The following is a 17,078-nucleotide window of genomic DNA, read 5'->3' as shown; positions in this document are numbered from 1 at the left end:
TAAGGTAAATAAAAATCAAGAGGCAGTAATCCAGCCTGTAATCTTACAAACACAAGACGAGTGGGAATTTCGTCAAACATCGTCCTGTGACCTACAAACCTAGTTTCGTGTTTGAAGTTAGAAATGAAACTTCTCCACTGCAGTCGACTCTACAAATAATTTCAATGTATCCTCATATTTTAAAGAAATTATTTAATTTTTCCAAATAAATACTTTCGTAAATTGGAAGATAAGTAGAAAATAGAACGAATTGATCCATAAATGAACCTTTCCTCGGAATAAAAATGAAACTCGTTAACTATTCACTTTGCCAGCTCAGCCCTTTTCTTATCTACATCGTACCTTCGAGCTTATTTGGCATTCGAGAAATGCGATGTCCTTTCATACAATTTCCATTCGTTTTAACTTCAATTGCTTTATCTCAACCTTTTTGGTATACACTTAACAAAGTGTGTTTTGTTTCAAATCTGTTATTTTTATATGGCATTTGTACAAGACTTTTAAGCTTACTTAAATTTAAGAACGCGATTTTCATTTCTTTATCTTTCTATCCTATTCTATCTTCTTCCTTTCTCTTTTTCTCTCGACCATTTCGATTTAATTTCATCGCCATATCAGTCACGTCATTAACCGTGGGTTTCTAAGAACAAAACATGCGTTTAAAACATATTGTTATCTCTGTGTTGTCAAAGATAATGACAGGGATAACAATATATTTTCTACAGATATTATAGTCTGAGACACCCAAAAAAACTAGGCGTGTATTTGAAATTATACCTATAAATCTAACGTTGAATATAAATGTGGTAACGTAATCCAGCAATATATTATACAAAGGCGACCACATAACCCCAAGGAACGTTCCCACCTAAATATTTTCCTATAATCCTCGGCCCCGTAAATTTCCGTTGCGCTAGTTCCATACGTAAACACCTACGTTAAGGATAGTGTGAAAGAAAATACGACGCTGTGTAATAACATTATAGTAAAAGAGCTAAATGTTTCTCTTCGCGGTAACGTGTAGGAATAAATAAGACGTGAGGTTTTGTGTTATAATTTCAAAGAAATAATTTTGGATGTAATATTTTCCTATTAAAATTCAATCTTATATATAAAATTCTCGTGTCACAGTGTTGGTTACCATACGCCTGCGAAACGGCTTGGCCGATTTAAAAGAAAATATATGCGTAATTAGTAGATCTGAGAATCGACTACTTTATTTTTTACTCCCGTGCGGACGGAACCGCTACAGCTAGTTAGTTTATAGATTTACGTGAGAAAATATTTGTAAGTCAATAAGTCCACGTCTTAGAAATATAGCAAATAATAGAAAATCGTCAATAGTATTTAATATTTATTGCATGACTAGATACTTTGTTTTTATAAATATTTTTTCTTCATATTTCTCAGTTATTATTTGTTTCTTAATCGCCAGTCATCATTTCCATGAACTCTGAAACAAAATTTCTTATTTAAAAACAAATATCGATATCAGGGACAAAGTACTGGCAACATTGTTTTCTTATTAAGATAATGAATAAAAAGAAAACTTTGTGAAATGTACCGTCAAAGTCAACAGTCCCAGAAGCATCGGTGTCAATTTCTGCAATCATTTCGTTCAGCTGGTCCGGGGTTAGCTGGTCATCCAGTGCGGCCAGGATCTCGCGCAGGCTCGATGTTGGGATGTACCCGTTACCTGGAAAATACGTTTTATAAAAGGTATTAGATAAACAGTGGAAGTATATATACATGAAAAAAGCTCCCAAGTTTGTCAGTTTTTGTAAGACCTTGGATAAATAAAGAAAAAGTAATTATTAAACATATTTAAGCTTAATTTAAAGAGGTTTGGTGAAAACCAACGCAGGGAGGGACGAGTCCGTCCCTGTAACAGCTAAACTGGCCAGTTTGTGATCACCTTTTGCTTCGTAATTTTTTTTAATTCATAATCATATGTTATTTTTTTTAATGTCCGCAATAAACGTCCGTTCCGTTCTGTTCCAACTATTCCAATTGTAAATACATATTAAAATAAATAAATTTAGTCACTGTGGAAAAATTTAAATAAGCAGTCTAATAAGCTCTTTAATATTATCAACTAAATGTAAATACGGTAGGTAAAAGCAATCACAAAAGTGTATTTATCGAAAGTAGCACAACACTACTCTCAAACAGAGAGCGCAGTGCGAGTTTAATTGTTTGTAGTGACGCGCCGTGACGGACAGCTTCACGTTAATTCTGCCAACAAACGTGAAGGAATCGGTTCTACCGAGCGTCCACTGTGTATATTCAATTTACCCCTACCATCTGTTTCTCGATGCAAAATTAAAGAAAACAATATTCTCGATACTTTAGGCGTTATAAAAGTTTACTACTACATTTTATAACTGAAATACTCAAATATTTAGGAGAAAATAGTTTTACCTAAAAGCCAAAAACAATATAATCTAAAGACTTCTAATAGAAAAAATAACTCGCCTTGATAATAAAGTTTATTTAAAGCAAAGGTATAAAGATATTAATGAATGTTATTCAGCTGAATCACTTTCACTACATTTTCTAGATATATCTCTTTTATTGTTTATATTCGTGAACAATTTATTGTTCGATCGTAACAAATGGTAGGGGATGGTTGGCGTGCGGCCAGCGAATCGATCGTTCGCATTCGTTGCGAACAATTAATGTCGAAAATCCATTGTTTTCTACACTCGTAAAATTGGAAACTGTGTTGTTATATTGGTTTTAGCGAAAACAATGGAAAATGCAATAAAGTCGATTCTATTGAAGCTCAAAGCACCATTCAAAATTTATTTAATGCTGTAAGCTATCTCATATTTCTAGAATATATCAAAAGTAACTTTGAGTAAATTTTTGACCATGAAATTCTTAGTATTCAATCCGATACATTAAAGTTAATGTGTCGCTCTTTTACATTTAAAGGTAACAAAGTTGTAAACTGTATATACTAATAAAAAAATTACTTGTCTATCTTAGCAACTAGTCAAAAAAATATAATACCAAATATGGAATACAAAAAGCCGCTACGAGTAGCGGACTCGTCTCTTAGTCAACACGAGCAACTTAGAATAAGTTTAGCAACGTATTATTTGTAAAACAAATGACTTGTCGACGAGTCAACAGCCCTGAAGCAAGTTACATCTTATCTAAATGGCACATAAAACACGCCTCTGCGGGGAGGAATCTGCGAAATCATCTGTTAAGGTGCGTTTTCACAAAAAAATGTGCTATTATTTAAAAGATTGAAAAATCGATTTTGGTACTAGAATCGAATTTAATTCTTTATCAGCTTATTAGCGTTTATTAAAAACAAATGAATGGTTATCTTATAAATAGTAATTTTTACCTTCTTTGTCGTAAAGCCTGAAAGCTTCCTTGAGTTCTTTCTGTAGGGCTTCATCGTCCTCGTCCAAGAAATGGGTCGCAACACGCACAAAAGAGTCGAAGTTGAGCTTTCCTGAACCTGAAAATTAGCTGACGTTATTTAAAATAAATTAACCAAACCCCACGTCTTTACATCAACAATTTTAATAATATAATTTTTAAGACATTATTAGAATACTTTGGCGCGAATGGCGCGATTTTGTTACGAAGTCAAGTGTCAGAATGATTAGTGAGGGGACATAAACGTCGACATTTTAGTAAGACTAGTGTTGCGCTAGTACATCGACACAGTGTCGGTTTTTCTTCCTAACATAATATAGGAGTAAAATTGGATATTGTTATTGGTCATTGGGATTGTTGAAAGATAAACCTGAATTCCTTTGATCCCGAAAATGTTTACTTTCGTTGCATATTTTCTAAGTCGGCTCTACGTTCGCAGTTCACAAAACTGGTATCTTGGCACCGTGTTACTTTCTCCAATGAAATGATCGCTTAATGCATGTCCTACTTCCTTGGACTTATCGTAAAAATGTATACTGGGCTGGCTTCCAAGTATTTTTCGTGTTAGAAATACAAATCAAATACGGTCATATGTGTAGGGAATATGGGTCAATATCCTTTGTATCTCCAATCAATAAGTACTTGCAAAAACATACGACAAATTGTTTCAGTTAGCCAATTTCTTAAAGCACCTTGTTAATAAACATTTTTATGAGAAAGTAGAAGTCATGCGATGTTTCACTTTGTGAAATTAGGTTACCATATGACGACATTGTTTACTTTATATCTTACATACTAGATATCGACCGTGACTCCGTCCGAGCGGGATTAAAAAATACTTAATTAGTAGCCTACGTGTTCTTCCAGACTATGTTCTACAAATTTTAGTGAAATCTGTTCAGTCGTTCTGGAGATACGCACTAATAAAGATCCGTCCATCCATCCAAACATTCTTATTTAAAATATTAGTAAGATTTATTTCTCGTTTCTTTATTATTTCTGTTCTGTTGATAGAGACTTGTTGACTTAAGTCAAATCACTCGTATAAAGTAGGTAAATAATCCATATATAAATAAAATTGGTTTGTTTGTATGTAATATCGTAAAATGTGTTATATTTCGTATACATGATTTATTTACGTTGATGATAACGAAAATTCATTTTTAAAAATTTTCCAATATTCAATAGTATTTCGCTATAACATTTTCGATCTTTCTATTTCCTATGATTGTTATTTATCTGATTGTAATGATGTTATTTCAAACAGCAACTTTCATTTAACACATCATATCTTTTTCTTTTATTAAAATTTCGTAATTTTTCTTAGTAGGGGTAAGCTAGAATTTTATTGGACATGAACTACCATACCATCTGAATCCACCAACTAATTTAAAACAAAGTAATTTGAGTCTAATGTAAGCGAAATAATCGCAATGACTCTACTGAGACCAGCCGAGTGTCCTCAAGGTCATTTGAATGTAAGCCACCTCAAATACTCTTCTTAAGCAAGAATCCAAGTCATTACTTAAAGGATTTGGAAAGTTTGTAAGCAGTCCAATCTTATGTTGCCCTTTAAGGTCGTCCATCAATCTGGGTTTGATATAAAGAAGCAGGAATGTAATGGAATAGAAAATATGTTAAGAACAACCTTTTAGTAACTGCTATAAACACAATAGTAATAGAGCTCAAGAATTCGTTTGTTAATTTTATTTTAGGATTCTTACATACGAGACACTCAGAAAAAAACGTCACTCGTATTTGAAACGTGTTTAAAATAAACAAAGATAAAAGGTGTAACAACACTGAGAATAGGTTAGGCACAATAGATTGAATATCATATCTTCTGCTTACATATAACATATCTTATAAATGTTTTGATGGATGGATGGATGTTTGTTTGAAGATATCTCCGGAACAGCTAACGAATTACGACGAAATTTGGAATGGATGCAGAAAATAGTCTGGAAGAATTCATAGGCTTAGTACGCTTTATTTATTCCGCGCGGACGGAGCCGCGGGCGACAGCTAGCTACGTAACAAATTGATATGTTATAGCCTAATCCGTACAAGATAATCCGCTGCGTAGCTGACACCTATTTGAAACTGCTCGTTCACTCTCTAGAAATGAGTTACTCGTGTTAAGTTAATTAAGCGAAAACTCATTTGTAACGACGGCAATATAAGATAGCAGTTACTAAGAGTTACTATGGCTTGTTATAGATATTGATAATGTACTGATGAGATTTTAAGTGCTTCTGGATGTTACAATCTTAATGAAGTTCGTTAAATGATAAAGTGTAGACGATGACGCGATCCAGGATTGTGATGTATGAAAAATATCACTTAGATGCAGTTTCATTTGGTACTAATTAAATAAAAATAAAACATCAATTGTAACCCCGAATTTAACAATCGATGTCTCTCAAAATTGGGTAAGATTTTTTTTTCTTCGTCTTAAGAGCATCTGAAACCGACATGCATGTATACGTATGTTCGTTCATACGTAGAAGAAGTGAAAGACGCGTGTCAGAAGTGCGTCTAATACAAACTCCGTGGTCTCTGCCTACTGCTCTAGGTTAGGCCGTGATTTATGTTGTTGTTGTCTTTGACTTTAAGTGCTGAAAATGTTATGAATAAATTTGGATTCTCTACAAACAATGTCCAGATTGTCACAATCAGTTAGCGTTATTACTATTGTATAGAATTTTGCTTGCCCTACGAACTTAAATCACTCGGGAACCAACGTTATCTGAACTTCAACAAAGTTGGTGATGCACTGAAGACTTCCAGCACGAGCTTGATTAGTTTTGTTGTTCGTGAAATTATTATAGATGGGAAATAAGTGAGCTGTAGCTATTGTTTACTTCAAAATTCGTACTAGTTACTAAGTTAGTAGAGATGTTCCTTCGAAGATAAAGTTATCTATTTAGACTCTTAAATAACTATTAATTAGTTCAACCAATAAAAATATCTCCCAATGACAAAAAGAACAGAAAGGAAGGATGTATCAGTACGTATATGAAGCCAAATCACTACCTAATAGTAGTAGTTACTAAGGCATTTGAATTACTTGTTACCACGTTTTAAAGTACAACTCAAAAAGTACGTAATAATATTTCTAAATAATTAAATGTATAATACAAATTACGACGGCCCCTACGTAAACTGTAGTATGTTCAAAACGAAAATTTTGCAAAATAAAATATTTACTATTAATAATTACGATGTATGATACTAGAATATACAAAAATCTACCAAAATTTAAAGTTCATCATCTTTCCAACGTAGCTTTAGCGTTCAGACAGAGATATTATTTATCAAGTTACTTTGAAATACATAAAATAGAGAGTGAATCAAATTTTGAAAAATTTACTTACGATAGTTTACGTCGGAGACACCAATTAATTCACTAGCGAATATTAGTTCATTAACTGTTGAGAAATTGGATTTCTAAAATGTACACGAAGCAAAGTAATTAAACTTGCAAACGCTTAACGTTTATCTTACGACGCAGTGAATTTCACTTATGAAGTTTATGACACTTATATACGTCAACGCTTTTAAAAGGCACAATTAATTATATGACGTCATACCTCAGTAATGTTTGTATCTGGGTATTTAATACGGTCATTTAAAATTCGAATTTGAGTATTGCGCAATATTTCTTTCTTTGAATGACATGGCCACACTGCAGTACTCAGAGTCATGTTCATGTTAAACCTTTGCTTAGTTTAATTTTTTCATACTAAAACTACACTCAGAGACGCTATTAATGACCACTTAATGACTCTGAATACCTCAATAATTGTTATAAAAGTAGTGAATTATAAAAATTGAGAAGTTGACCGACAAAAGTTAAGGTACGTTATTTTTGGCTTAATGTAATTATTCATTAAGGAATATACAATGATAAAGTTTGAGTCGTTAAAGTTTAATGATTTTAAGTTAATTGGCTACAGTTTGCTTTAATGACGCACTTAAACGGATGATTGAGTAAGTTCTCGTTAAGTTATCATTTAAAAGCCGAAGTCCTTGTAACTCATTACACGAAAATCTTACTTATATTATAAATGGAAATGCTTAGATGTTTGTTTGAAAGTATCTCCGGAACGGCTGAACGAATTTTGATGAAATTTATCAGTTAGTCTGGAAGAACACATAGGCTACTTATTTTTTAATTCTCATCTCTCTGATCGAGAGTCTCTGGCGATAGCTAGTGAATAATACATTGTCGTTGTTAATAATTAAACTATTAACTAAAAGAAGCTTAATGGACAACATAAGTAAATACTAGTGTTTTTAATAATATTAACACTTTTTTTCTCTGTCAGTCTGACATACTTCTGTTGCTAGTTATATCATACGATATGCAGGTTTCATATAGTTTTTTTTTTTATTTTGTAAACAATTAATGGTATAATGTAGCTACTCATTAGAATCTTTGAATAACACTAAAGATGTACATTAAAAGGTCGCTAAAAATAAAGAAGAATAAGCAGTTTTTTATTTTTTAATTTAGAAAGCGCTACGCAACGTTGACAGAGTGAATTATAAGGTTACGTTAATTTGAACAGGGACGTCTATCAATTAGTAAGCGTGATGCGTGTTCGAGTGACAGACAGAAATTAAGGCTTGTCGCTACTATTTATTAGACCGAGACGCGCCTAAGTATGACATATATATAAAATTCTCTTGTCACAATTTTCGTTCCCGTAGTCCTCCGAAACGGCTTGACCGATTCTCATGAAATTTTGTAAGCATATTGAGTAGGTCTGAATCGGAAATTAAGTTGTTTTCGAGAAGTATTATTTTGCTTAACTTATTCACAACTTTTAGATTTAAACGTAGATTCATTCCTCGTTTTTAAAAAGTTTAAATTTAAATTTTGTTTAACTTGATGATAAAAAAATATTTATGTTAATTTATTTACTTTATGAATGTAGCCATAAGATAAAAATTAAATTAATGACAAGTACAAACAAAAAAGAAAAAAACATTTAGAGTAGGACTTATTACTAAAACTACTACTTGTAATTTATTTTATCTGACACTAAAGCTTATTATTTCAGTAATTCCTTTATTTATTTTGTTTATTGACAAATATATACTTATAAAAGGATTTGAACACACTTTTTGTGTAATAAAACTTCAAAGAGCGCGTGTTCTTTGAGTCAGCAATCGTCAACTCGTAAAGACAGTAAATGTTAGCAATGTGCTTCACTCGCAGATTTAAAGACGTTATTTTCGTCACCTGCCCGCCTGCATGTTTTAACATTTTAATGGCCCGCTAGTGACATGATGACATAATTGATGGATAAGTAATATAAGAAACACTTTTGTCACATCATAAGAATATTTCTTATGATGGCTAACATAATAGCGAGTAACCTAGACATCGTTAAGATAGCATAATGATCGCTGCTCATAAACCTTTACGATATGTTAAAAATTGACTGATGAGGGGAGGAGGAGGGCATGGACAGAAAAAAGAATATTTCCCTTTCTTATACATCTACCTTCCTGCCAAATATACTTCCCCTTTGGTGGGGGATAGGGTGGATAGAGGAAGAAGACCAGTAAAAGGTTGGCGGAGTACATTGTCAATTGTATTGATTGTCGTGACTGCAGCCGAACGAGATTTGTCAGTCGGGACTGCAGCTGGCAGCGAGACGGTTGTGTGTGTATACGTGTTGACCACACCACGTACCCACACCAGTCGGTGAGTCGTAAAACTCTCCAAAGACTGGGATATTACAGTTGGCCTGTGGCAAGCTAACAGCTGGTCTGTTATTAGATTACGTGAATAATAGCTTCGTTTTAATAGGTTGATAGACAGAGATAGGAAGTTGGGAGAGAGGTAGAGCTTTGTTTTAATTAAACGCCATAAATCTTAGTTATGGAGATCCATCCATCATCAGCTCACTATACGTCCCCACCGAGAGCTCGGAGCCTACCCTAAGTCATGTCAGGGGTGATTAGGCCAGTCAAACACGCTGGCTAAGTGCGGGTTGGTTGACTTCACACATATCTTTGGATTTCTTCTCAGATATGTGTTATGGAGATACTTACCATCAATATCCTCGTTGTCGAGTATCTGGTCGAGTTCGTTATCATCATAGCTATGCACCATTGTGTTAAGGATGGTGCGCACCTTCTCTTTCTCTATACGACCTTGCTTGCTTGAATCGAACATGCTGAACGCCCGACGCAACACTGTAGAAGAGAATAACTGGTTATTTTTACTGTTTTATTAAACTAAAAGCTCCGACATGTGTAAGGCACTTGGCTACTACAATTTGTTACGATCTTTGCAGCTAATAAGGTCACAAAAACATTTTCATTTTTGTCGAATGATATATAAATAAGTAGCCTAAAAATCCTTCTTTTTGTACAGTTTTCATTTAAGCCGGAGCGTTAATATATCTGCAATGTTCTCCAATCGATAGTTGAAACTTTCGAACTCCTTGATCCTCTAAAAGCTTGTTTAGTTTGCAGCAGCGTTTTGTTTCAAAGCCTTTTGTTTGTTTCGACTTTCATTTATTTTTCAATTGAGTAGTTCGAGTTTTCAATAGCCTAGTTTGTGGCAATTTTTATTGAAATGAAAAAAAGGGTTGATCAGTAGCAGCTGCCATGATTAGTTCTAATATATTATACATATAAATAAATAAAATTGGTGTGTCTGTTTGTAATATTGAAATAACTGTTTACTTCATTTTTTGTCTGTTTGTCTGTGTGTTTGTTCCGGCTAATCTCTATAATGGCTGAAAATATTTTGGCGGGACTTTTTGGCAAGTAGCTGATGTAATAAGGAGTAACTTAGGCTACGTATATTTTAGAAAAATAAGACAAAAAAGACGCTATTTTACGCGGACGAAGACGCGGGCACAGCTAGTATTACATATTTGTGAGCAACGATATAGAAAAAAGGCGAAGGTTGTAGTACTTATTATTGTCCGATAATTTAATCTCAAAGAACATTAGTTTCTCACTTTTTAGTATATGAGAAAAATATTGTATTACACGTCAGATGCCTTCGCCTTATCATTCATCATCATCAGCTCACTATACGTCCCCACCGAGTTAGGGAGTTAGTGATTAGGCCATAGTCAACCACGCTGGCCAAGTGCGGGTTGGTTGACTTCACACGTATCTTTGAATTTCTTCTCAGATATGCAGATTGCATCACGATGTTTTCCTTCACCGTAAGAACGTCGGATAAATGTACATATGTAAATCGAAAAACACATTGGTACATGGCGGGATTCGAACCCAGGACCTGCAGATTGCAAGTCAAGTGCTTAACCCCTGAGGCACCGACGCTCCTTATCATTAGTTTGAAGAAAAAAAAAACGTAAATTTAGCGTGAATTTACCTTTTTTACGTAATAAAACGTAACTTATTAAACATGAAACATGTTAGGCAGTAAAAGATTATAAAGGCCCTCGCACAAGTTCATATTTCCCTCGTAAAATTTATCGCGCATACATGACGGCTGCCATAGATAAATAAAATTAGTAGCTTTGTTTCTTTTTTTTATGTGTACCAAATTGTACATTAGACCGACCGATAAAAATGTAAAGAATGGTATAAATTTGTCACGTAAGTAGCATAAAGAATATACAAAAATGAGCATTTTATTAATGCTTATGTCATTCTACCAAGATTAGCATAACTAGCGGTCACCCGCGACTTCGTCTGTGCGAGATAAAAAACATAATGAGGAGCCTATGCATTCTTCCATACTATGTTCTACACTTGTGCCAAATTTCGTCAAGAATCGTTGAGACGTTCTGCAATCTTCAAACAAACATCCCTTCGACCATGTAGTAAAATTTACGTAGCTATCGAGTCCTTTTCTTTATGATCTACGGTAGTCAAACATAATCGATTTTGAATAGCGAGTTGTCATTTGTTTAGTATTCTTCACCTGAATTTTATCTGGCTTCATTTGTTTTTTTTATTAATATCCATTGATATAAGGAACTATAAGATAGGGGTGAGATAAAATGCATTCGCTTTTAAGCGATTTAATAAATGATTTAAGAAAATTTCAAATGTGTGTGAAATTGAGGCGCGACAATCATATGACTTATCGAAAGTTATTGTCAATTCTATCCTATTTTGAAGTTCGCTATGGAATCATGGCCCCATTCATTTCCAAGTGTAAAGTGAAATTCCAAGTGGTATTGGATTTTAACCTAATCCAATTTGTTAACGTGTTTTATGTGATTACATTGATTTAATATCCAGTAATGTCGGCTGACGCATTACGTTAATGGAATTAAACTATGGATGTAACCAACCGTTCACGCGTTCACTGAGACAAAGGATTATGTCAAGTACTGCCAAGTTCAATATTTCAAGATTTGGGTATGACAATTTTTTTAATGAATTAAAAATATTTTCATTGATTTTACACGGAAAAAGTGGCTCCTATTAAAAAAACTACATTTTATCGTCGTTAACTTATATATTTTTAATTATTTTGTATTTCAATTTCTCAGCGTTCGTCTTCCCGTCATACAATCCCCCTTAGTCTAGATCTAAATAATAATCTAATTTAAAAAAATCTTGTGTTTGATTGGTTTGTTTGTGTTTTAAATTCGTGTTTGATGATAAAAAATATTTATAAAAACGACATATATTTTAAAAGTTCCCGGCTAGCATCGTATTGGATAAATTGTTTGGCACAAAAATTCTAAGACGCAAAAATTCCGGCATTTAATTGTTACTGACAGGTAATGTAATAAATTTCTTTTACTCTAATAAAAATTTCTTCATACGAATTGTGACTTGTACGTAAATTATAGGAATCCGAGCGCTTAATACAATTGGCAAAGATGTGATAAAAAACAAAATCGAAACTATGGCTATTTAATTAAAAAGAGTTATTAATATGTTTCAGTGAAAAATTAAAGAAATGAACCCTATAAATCGTTTTTACGAGTACATTTGTGAGGTTAAAAAAAAATTAAATCCATAAAATAAACGAAACAATAAGACCTAGTAATTATTTCTTACGAACTGATGACTAGGGCTTTGTTTTTTTTTGTTCAAGACAAATTTAGCTATACAGTTGGATTAAAAAATACCATCGTTAGATTAGATTATTCGCTATTTCAAATATCGCAAAAATTAAATAAAAATTGCTATTTAAAATAAAACGAGACATTAACGACATTAGTGTAAGTTGTAGTGCACAAAAACTTGTGATTTATTTTATGTCTTAAAGCTATTACAAAAATTTTGGAATGAAAAGAATTTGAAAAAAAAAATTAAGAAAATAATCTAACAAAATCCAATTCGTAATTAGTAATTTATAAATAATTATAAAAATTAAAGAAAACTCACTTGTAATCTGCTCATCGTCGATTTGTGTAGTCTGTAAACAAACAAATTCACTTTATAATATTATTAAAATCAACAAAATTAAACATTAATAAATTCAAACGCACCATTTTCTCACTAAAACGAAACGATTTTGAGACAAAAGGCGCGCGCTTGTCGATGTTAGCGCGGAGCGAGATCGTATAGCAACTGGCGATTTTGAATCTTGTTCGAAATTCAAACTGGTACCGGAATGCTATGCTTAGGCTATCTTTATACGGACTCAATAAAAAACTATACTGTATTAGTTTACTGAGAGTTTCCATTGCCGCAAAACCTGTAGCAAAACATGTTATCACAATTTTCTAAGGAGCATAAAGATTGAAATTATGCCTTTTGTGGATGTGCTTTGGCTCAGAAAATTGTAGAAAGTCTTATCTTGTAGTTGGATCTGACAGAAAATATATAGCCCTAGCAAAAGCATTATTCATGCATTGTCTTATACTTATTTATCTTTTTTTAACCAACTTAAAAAGCAGGATTCGTCTGTAGGTTCTTTTGTTCGCTGATAATTCCATTCCTAGTTGTCCGATTTAATTTTTTTTACAATCTTTTATTTAATTTCGTCTAGTTTATAAAAATGACAAGAAAAATACAGTCATCAATCTTTTTGGTTTATCTTTTTATAAGATTATCGTTTTTTTTTAATTTTGTTAAGAACCTTATTATTACGATAGGAAGCCCTTAAATATTGTGAAGATGAAAATTAAAAAAAAAATAAAGGTACATCACTACGTAGGCATCTCTTGCTCGTAGTTTCCAAATCATTATAGCTGATTTCTATCAGTTGCGATGCTCTGTTGTTTTTTCATTGGACTTATTGCAATATTCCTGATAGTAAACGAGCAATCTGCTACAATGCTAGTCATTATAAACTGTGCCCTGTTTTTTTTCTTTATGTTTACATTAAGAAAGCAGTGCCGGGAAAGATGTAGATTAGTTACAGTACAATTAAAAAAAAGAACGTTACTCTATCTGCCAAAATGTACCTTAGTATTTTATCGTATATTTGCGTATTATTTCAAAAGTTCTAAGATAATGAGTTCCTAAAATTCACCTATAATATTTAGTGACATTAAGTAATAATTTTGACTTTAACCCAGACTCTGATTCGTCCTATAACAGTATGAGAAAAATGAATTTTATCTCACTTAAGTACCGCAAGAATTATATCCTTAACAATCCTTTCTCTCTCTTTTTTCAACGAAATATATGTCAACGCGTTCTTAAGTCCAACATCCTTCACTGACCTTTATAAATAGACTGGCTACAAGGCGTGGTATTTTGTGCCTATTTGATTTTCGCCATTTTGGCCCTGACGGAGGCTGACCGCTACAAAGCGGTGTGGATTTCAAACTAATAATATGCATATGTACCTTAACATTAACGGGCGCGTTTAAATGATGCAAAAGCTGTCATTTCCAAGCAATCGCCTATTCATTTATAGATATCAGTGACATCGTGTCTATGGTGCTTACCCTCAGACTATGTAACCATAGAATAAACAGTTGTCTCTGTCTTATTAAAGAGAATGAAAAGGATGACAATATGGAACAAAACAAGTGTCACGTCACCGGAGTTATATGCAACAAGAAGTGCTTCCTCGTTCCCTACTTTCTATCATAAAGAATTCAATGTCACAACTAAAAATTCTACAGCGGCAATTATGTTCGTAGCAAAAACGTGTGCACACAATTAAAAATTTAAAGATTTTTTTATAGAATATACTTTGAGTGTCTTTTGTTTCACAGCCAAGAGGAGCACGCTAGTCGTCGGCTTTGAGAAGAAAAGTTATCTTGTTGATTTTGAACGATTTAGCTTCTGGCAATATTCCAAATTCAAAAGTAGGCTTTAAAGTAACAAAGCAATTTTAAAAAACTTACCGGCTGGTTTTAATTTTTCAAAGGGTCATTTGAAACTACTCTTTATATTCGCAGACTATCGTATATTAGCACTTTTTAAATTAAGAAGACGAGAACAATGGAACATCGAGTCATCAGTTTCTATATGTAGACCTAATGTAACAAATGTTAGAGGTTTCAACATTGGTAGAGCCCGCTTTAACATCTTCGCACGAATTGGCCCGGCTCACCCGGTGAAATACCACGACCACACAGAAGACAGGCGTAAAGTGGCAGCAATTCCGCGTTTCGTCTGATGAGTGTGCGTCCCGGAGGCCTAATTTAGTCCTCTTTCTCTTCCCACCGTATTTCTTATAAGAAAACGATGGGAAGTGAAAGTGGACTTTCCGGATGAGAGGATGCATGGAAAGGGAAAATATTTTCTCTCTGTGCATCCTCTCCTCCGTCGATTAAAGGTAGGCAACGCATATGCAATTGCGTAAGTCTATGGGCAACAGTCACTTCGCTATTTCACCTTATAATATTAAAAAGGCCTCTTAACGTCTAATTAGTTGACTATAGATTAAGAAAGGTAGCAGTTTATTTAGTTGTGATTGCTTTTACATTTTCGCTGCAACTATTCATAACATATTTTTATTAAAAAAGATTCCATTATTACTTAAGACGAAACTTTTACATACAATTTATTCCGTAGTTGCAAGCTTAGTAGGATTATTATATTTCATAGATTTATTATAATTAAAAATTTACATACATAACATTTCAATGTCTACTGCTTCAATACATCTGTCCATTTTAAATGGAACTCAACAATCTCTTAATCGTAACCTATAAAGGATATTTATAATTTTATTTGTCATCAGGCTCGAAATAAACCAGCGGACGGAGGCGGCCATGTCAATCAAAAGAATGCCACCGGACAGAAAGCAACACCACCATGTCAAAAAGGTATCTAATTCTACCACAACTTATGCAAACGAGCAAATTATTTTATTAAATGCTAAATGTTTATAGACAAAAGTCTTCTTAACACGACTACAATGAAATTGCCATTTATATAGTATATGGTTATTGCGATTCTACGGAGATTTGGGCTGGTTAGGGTGAATCGGGATCACACTTAAAATACACACCAGTCGTGGTGCGAAAATCGAGCAATTTACAACCCACTAATAACTAGTGGTGTTCAGACTTTACTAAAAATAGGGGTAGAGATTCCCTACTTTTCTATTAGTCGTTATATCTGAATTAATTCTCTGATTATATATCCTCTTGCACAAAATACATCATTAATCTTCCTCTGTCGTTGTTAGTAGTAGAATTTTTATTCTATCTTTAGGTGCATCTACTAAAGGAGGTCCAAAGACTCCCGTGAAGCCATCGGCACAGAAAGGTGCAGCGAAGACAGCGCCCCCAAAGCAAGCTGCGGCTGCGGCGGTGAAAACTCCACAGGGCAAAAAGAAGAAGGGACACAAACATCAGCAGTATGAACTTATTGTTACCATCAATTTGGTGAGTGAACTCGTACTCTTATGACCTGTAAAACATTATAAATTGTATTTTAATGCAAATAACCAGAGACAATTAAAAAACATATATAAATATTTAGATATGGCTCTTATAAAGATAAACAAAAATGATTAAATACTGGCCGAAATCTTTGACAAAGCAAATTAAAAAAAAACTTCAAAAGACAGTCGTAATTTATTTTTCTTCTATCACAGTAACCTTGAATAGTATGAAGTTATTTTTTATGATAATGGGAACCTATAAATTATTATTTATGTGGCATCGAGAGGCCATAGACAAGATGTTTAATCAACTGTAATATGTTCCAATTTCAAAAGTTTTCTCAAGGATATTGCCTCGTAAGGCAAATCTATAGGGGGTATGTTTGTTTCTTTCTAACCTATGAAGCTATCTCGATCTCTACAGTTGAACTTAAAGTTTGAACCAATTTTCCATTACATCCCCCGAATGGCGGAAGGAAAAAAGTTTTAATGTGTTTTCTTTCAACGATTATAGTATAAACTTCATCAAAGATAAAAACGTAAACAAGAGAAAACTTTTTAAATTTCTTTTATGGGCACCATGGAGAAATATACTAAAGGAAAATTCACCATCAACTATCTATTCTCCCTTTTATATCTTGGGAAGAGGGGTAGCTGAATACCAGCTCGATACTAGAATCTGACCGGTGGCAAAGCTGAGCCACCCCCTTTTGCTATCACTGTTTCTGTTGTATAACTTTGTTAAGTTTTTTTATGGCAATAAAAAATAATCATATCTGACCCATAAATTGTACACACAGTTGATTTAAATCTCTTGTTAAATTGTGTTCTTTTATATTTTAATCTAATAGGATTTATTGATAACAAAATTGTGGGTTTCTACTTTCAATTTTCGTAAAACATTTAGATAAAACTAGCT

The 17,078-nt window shown here is 33.2% G+C and overlaps 2 protein-coding genes across 2 annotated transcripts in view; one reads left to right on the top strand and one right to left on the bottom strand.

Moving 5' to 3' along the window:
- The window catches only part of LOC106119707 (calmodulin-A), an 88,923-nt gene that overhangs the window by 62,343 nt on the left and 9,502 nt on the right, over nucleotides 1-17,078 (top strand). Inside the window, exons 2-3 of the mRNA XM_013314838.1 lie at nucleotides 15,512-15,596; nucleotides 15,988-16,160. Of these exons, the coding sequence (XP_013170292.1) occupies nucleotides 15,512-15,596; nucleotides 15,988-16,160 (258 nt within the window). The remainder of the gene's footprint in view (nucleotides 1-15,511; nucleotides 15,597-15,987; nucleotides 16,161-17,078) is intronic.
- On the bottom strand, nucleotides 1,342-12,927 carry LOC106119708 (troponin C-like). Its single transcript, NM_001311898.1, is given in 6 exon segments — nucleotides 1,342-1,453; nucleotides 1,565-1,696; nucleotides 3,362-3,478; nucleotides 9,469-9,612; nucleotides 12,751-12,781; nucleotides 12,855-12,927. Coding segments are annotated over 6 exon segments (456 nt in total). The 5' UTR covers nucleotides 12,858-12,927; the 3' UTR covers nucleotides 1,342-1,424.

The sequence above is a fragment of the Papilio xuthus genome, unplaced genomic scaffold (genome assembly GCF_000836235.2).
Source record: "Papilio xuthus unplaced genomic scaffold, Pxut_1.1 DF827135.1, whole genome shotgun sequence".
Lineage (NCBI taxonomy): Eukaryota > Metazoa > Arthropoda > Insecta > Lepidoptera > Papilionidae > Papilio > Papilio xuthus.
This window is presented reverse-complemented; position numbering and strand designations above follow the sequence as displayed.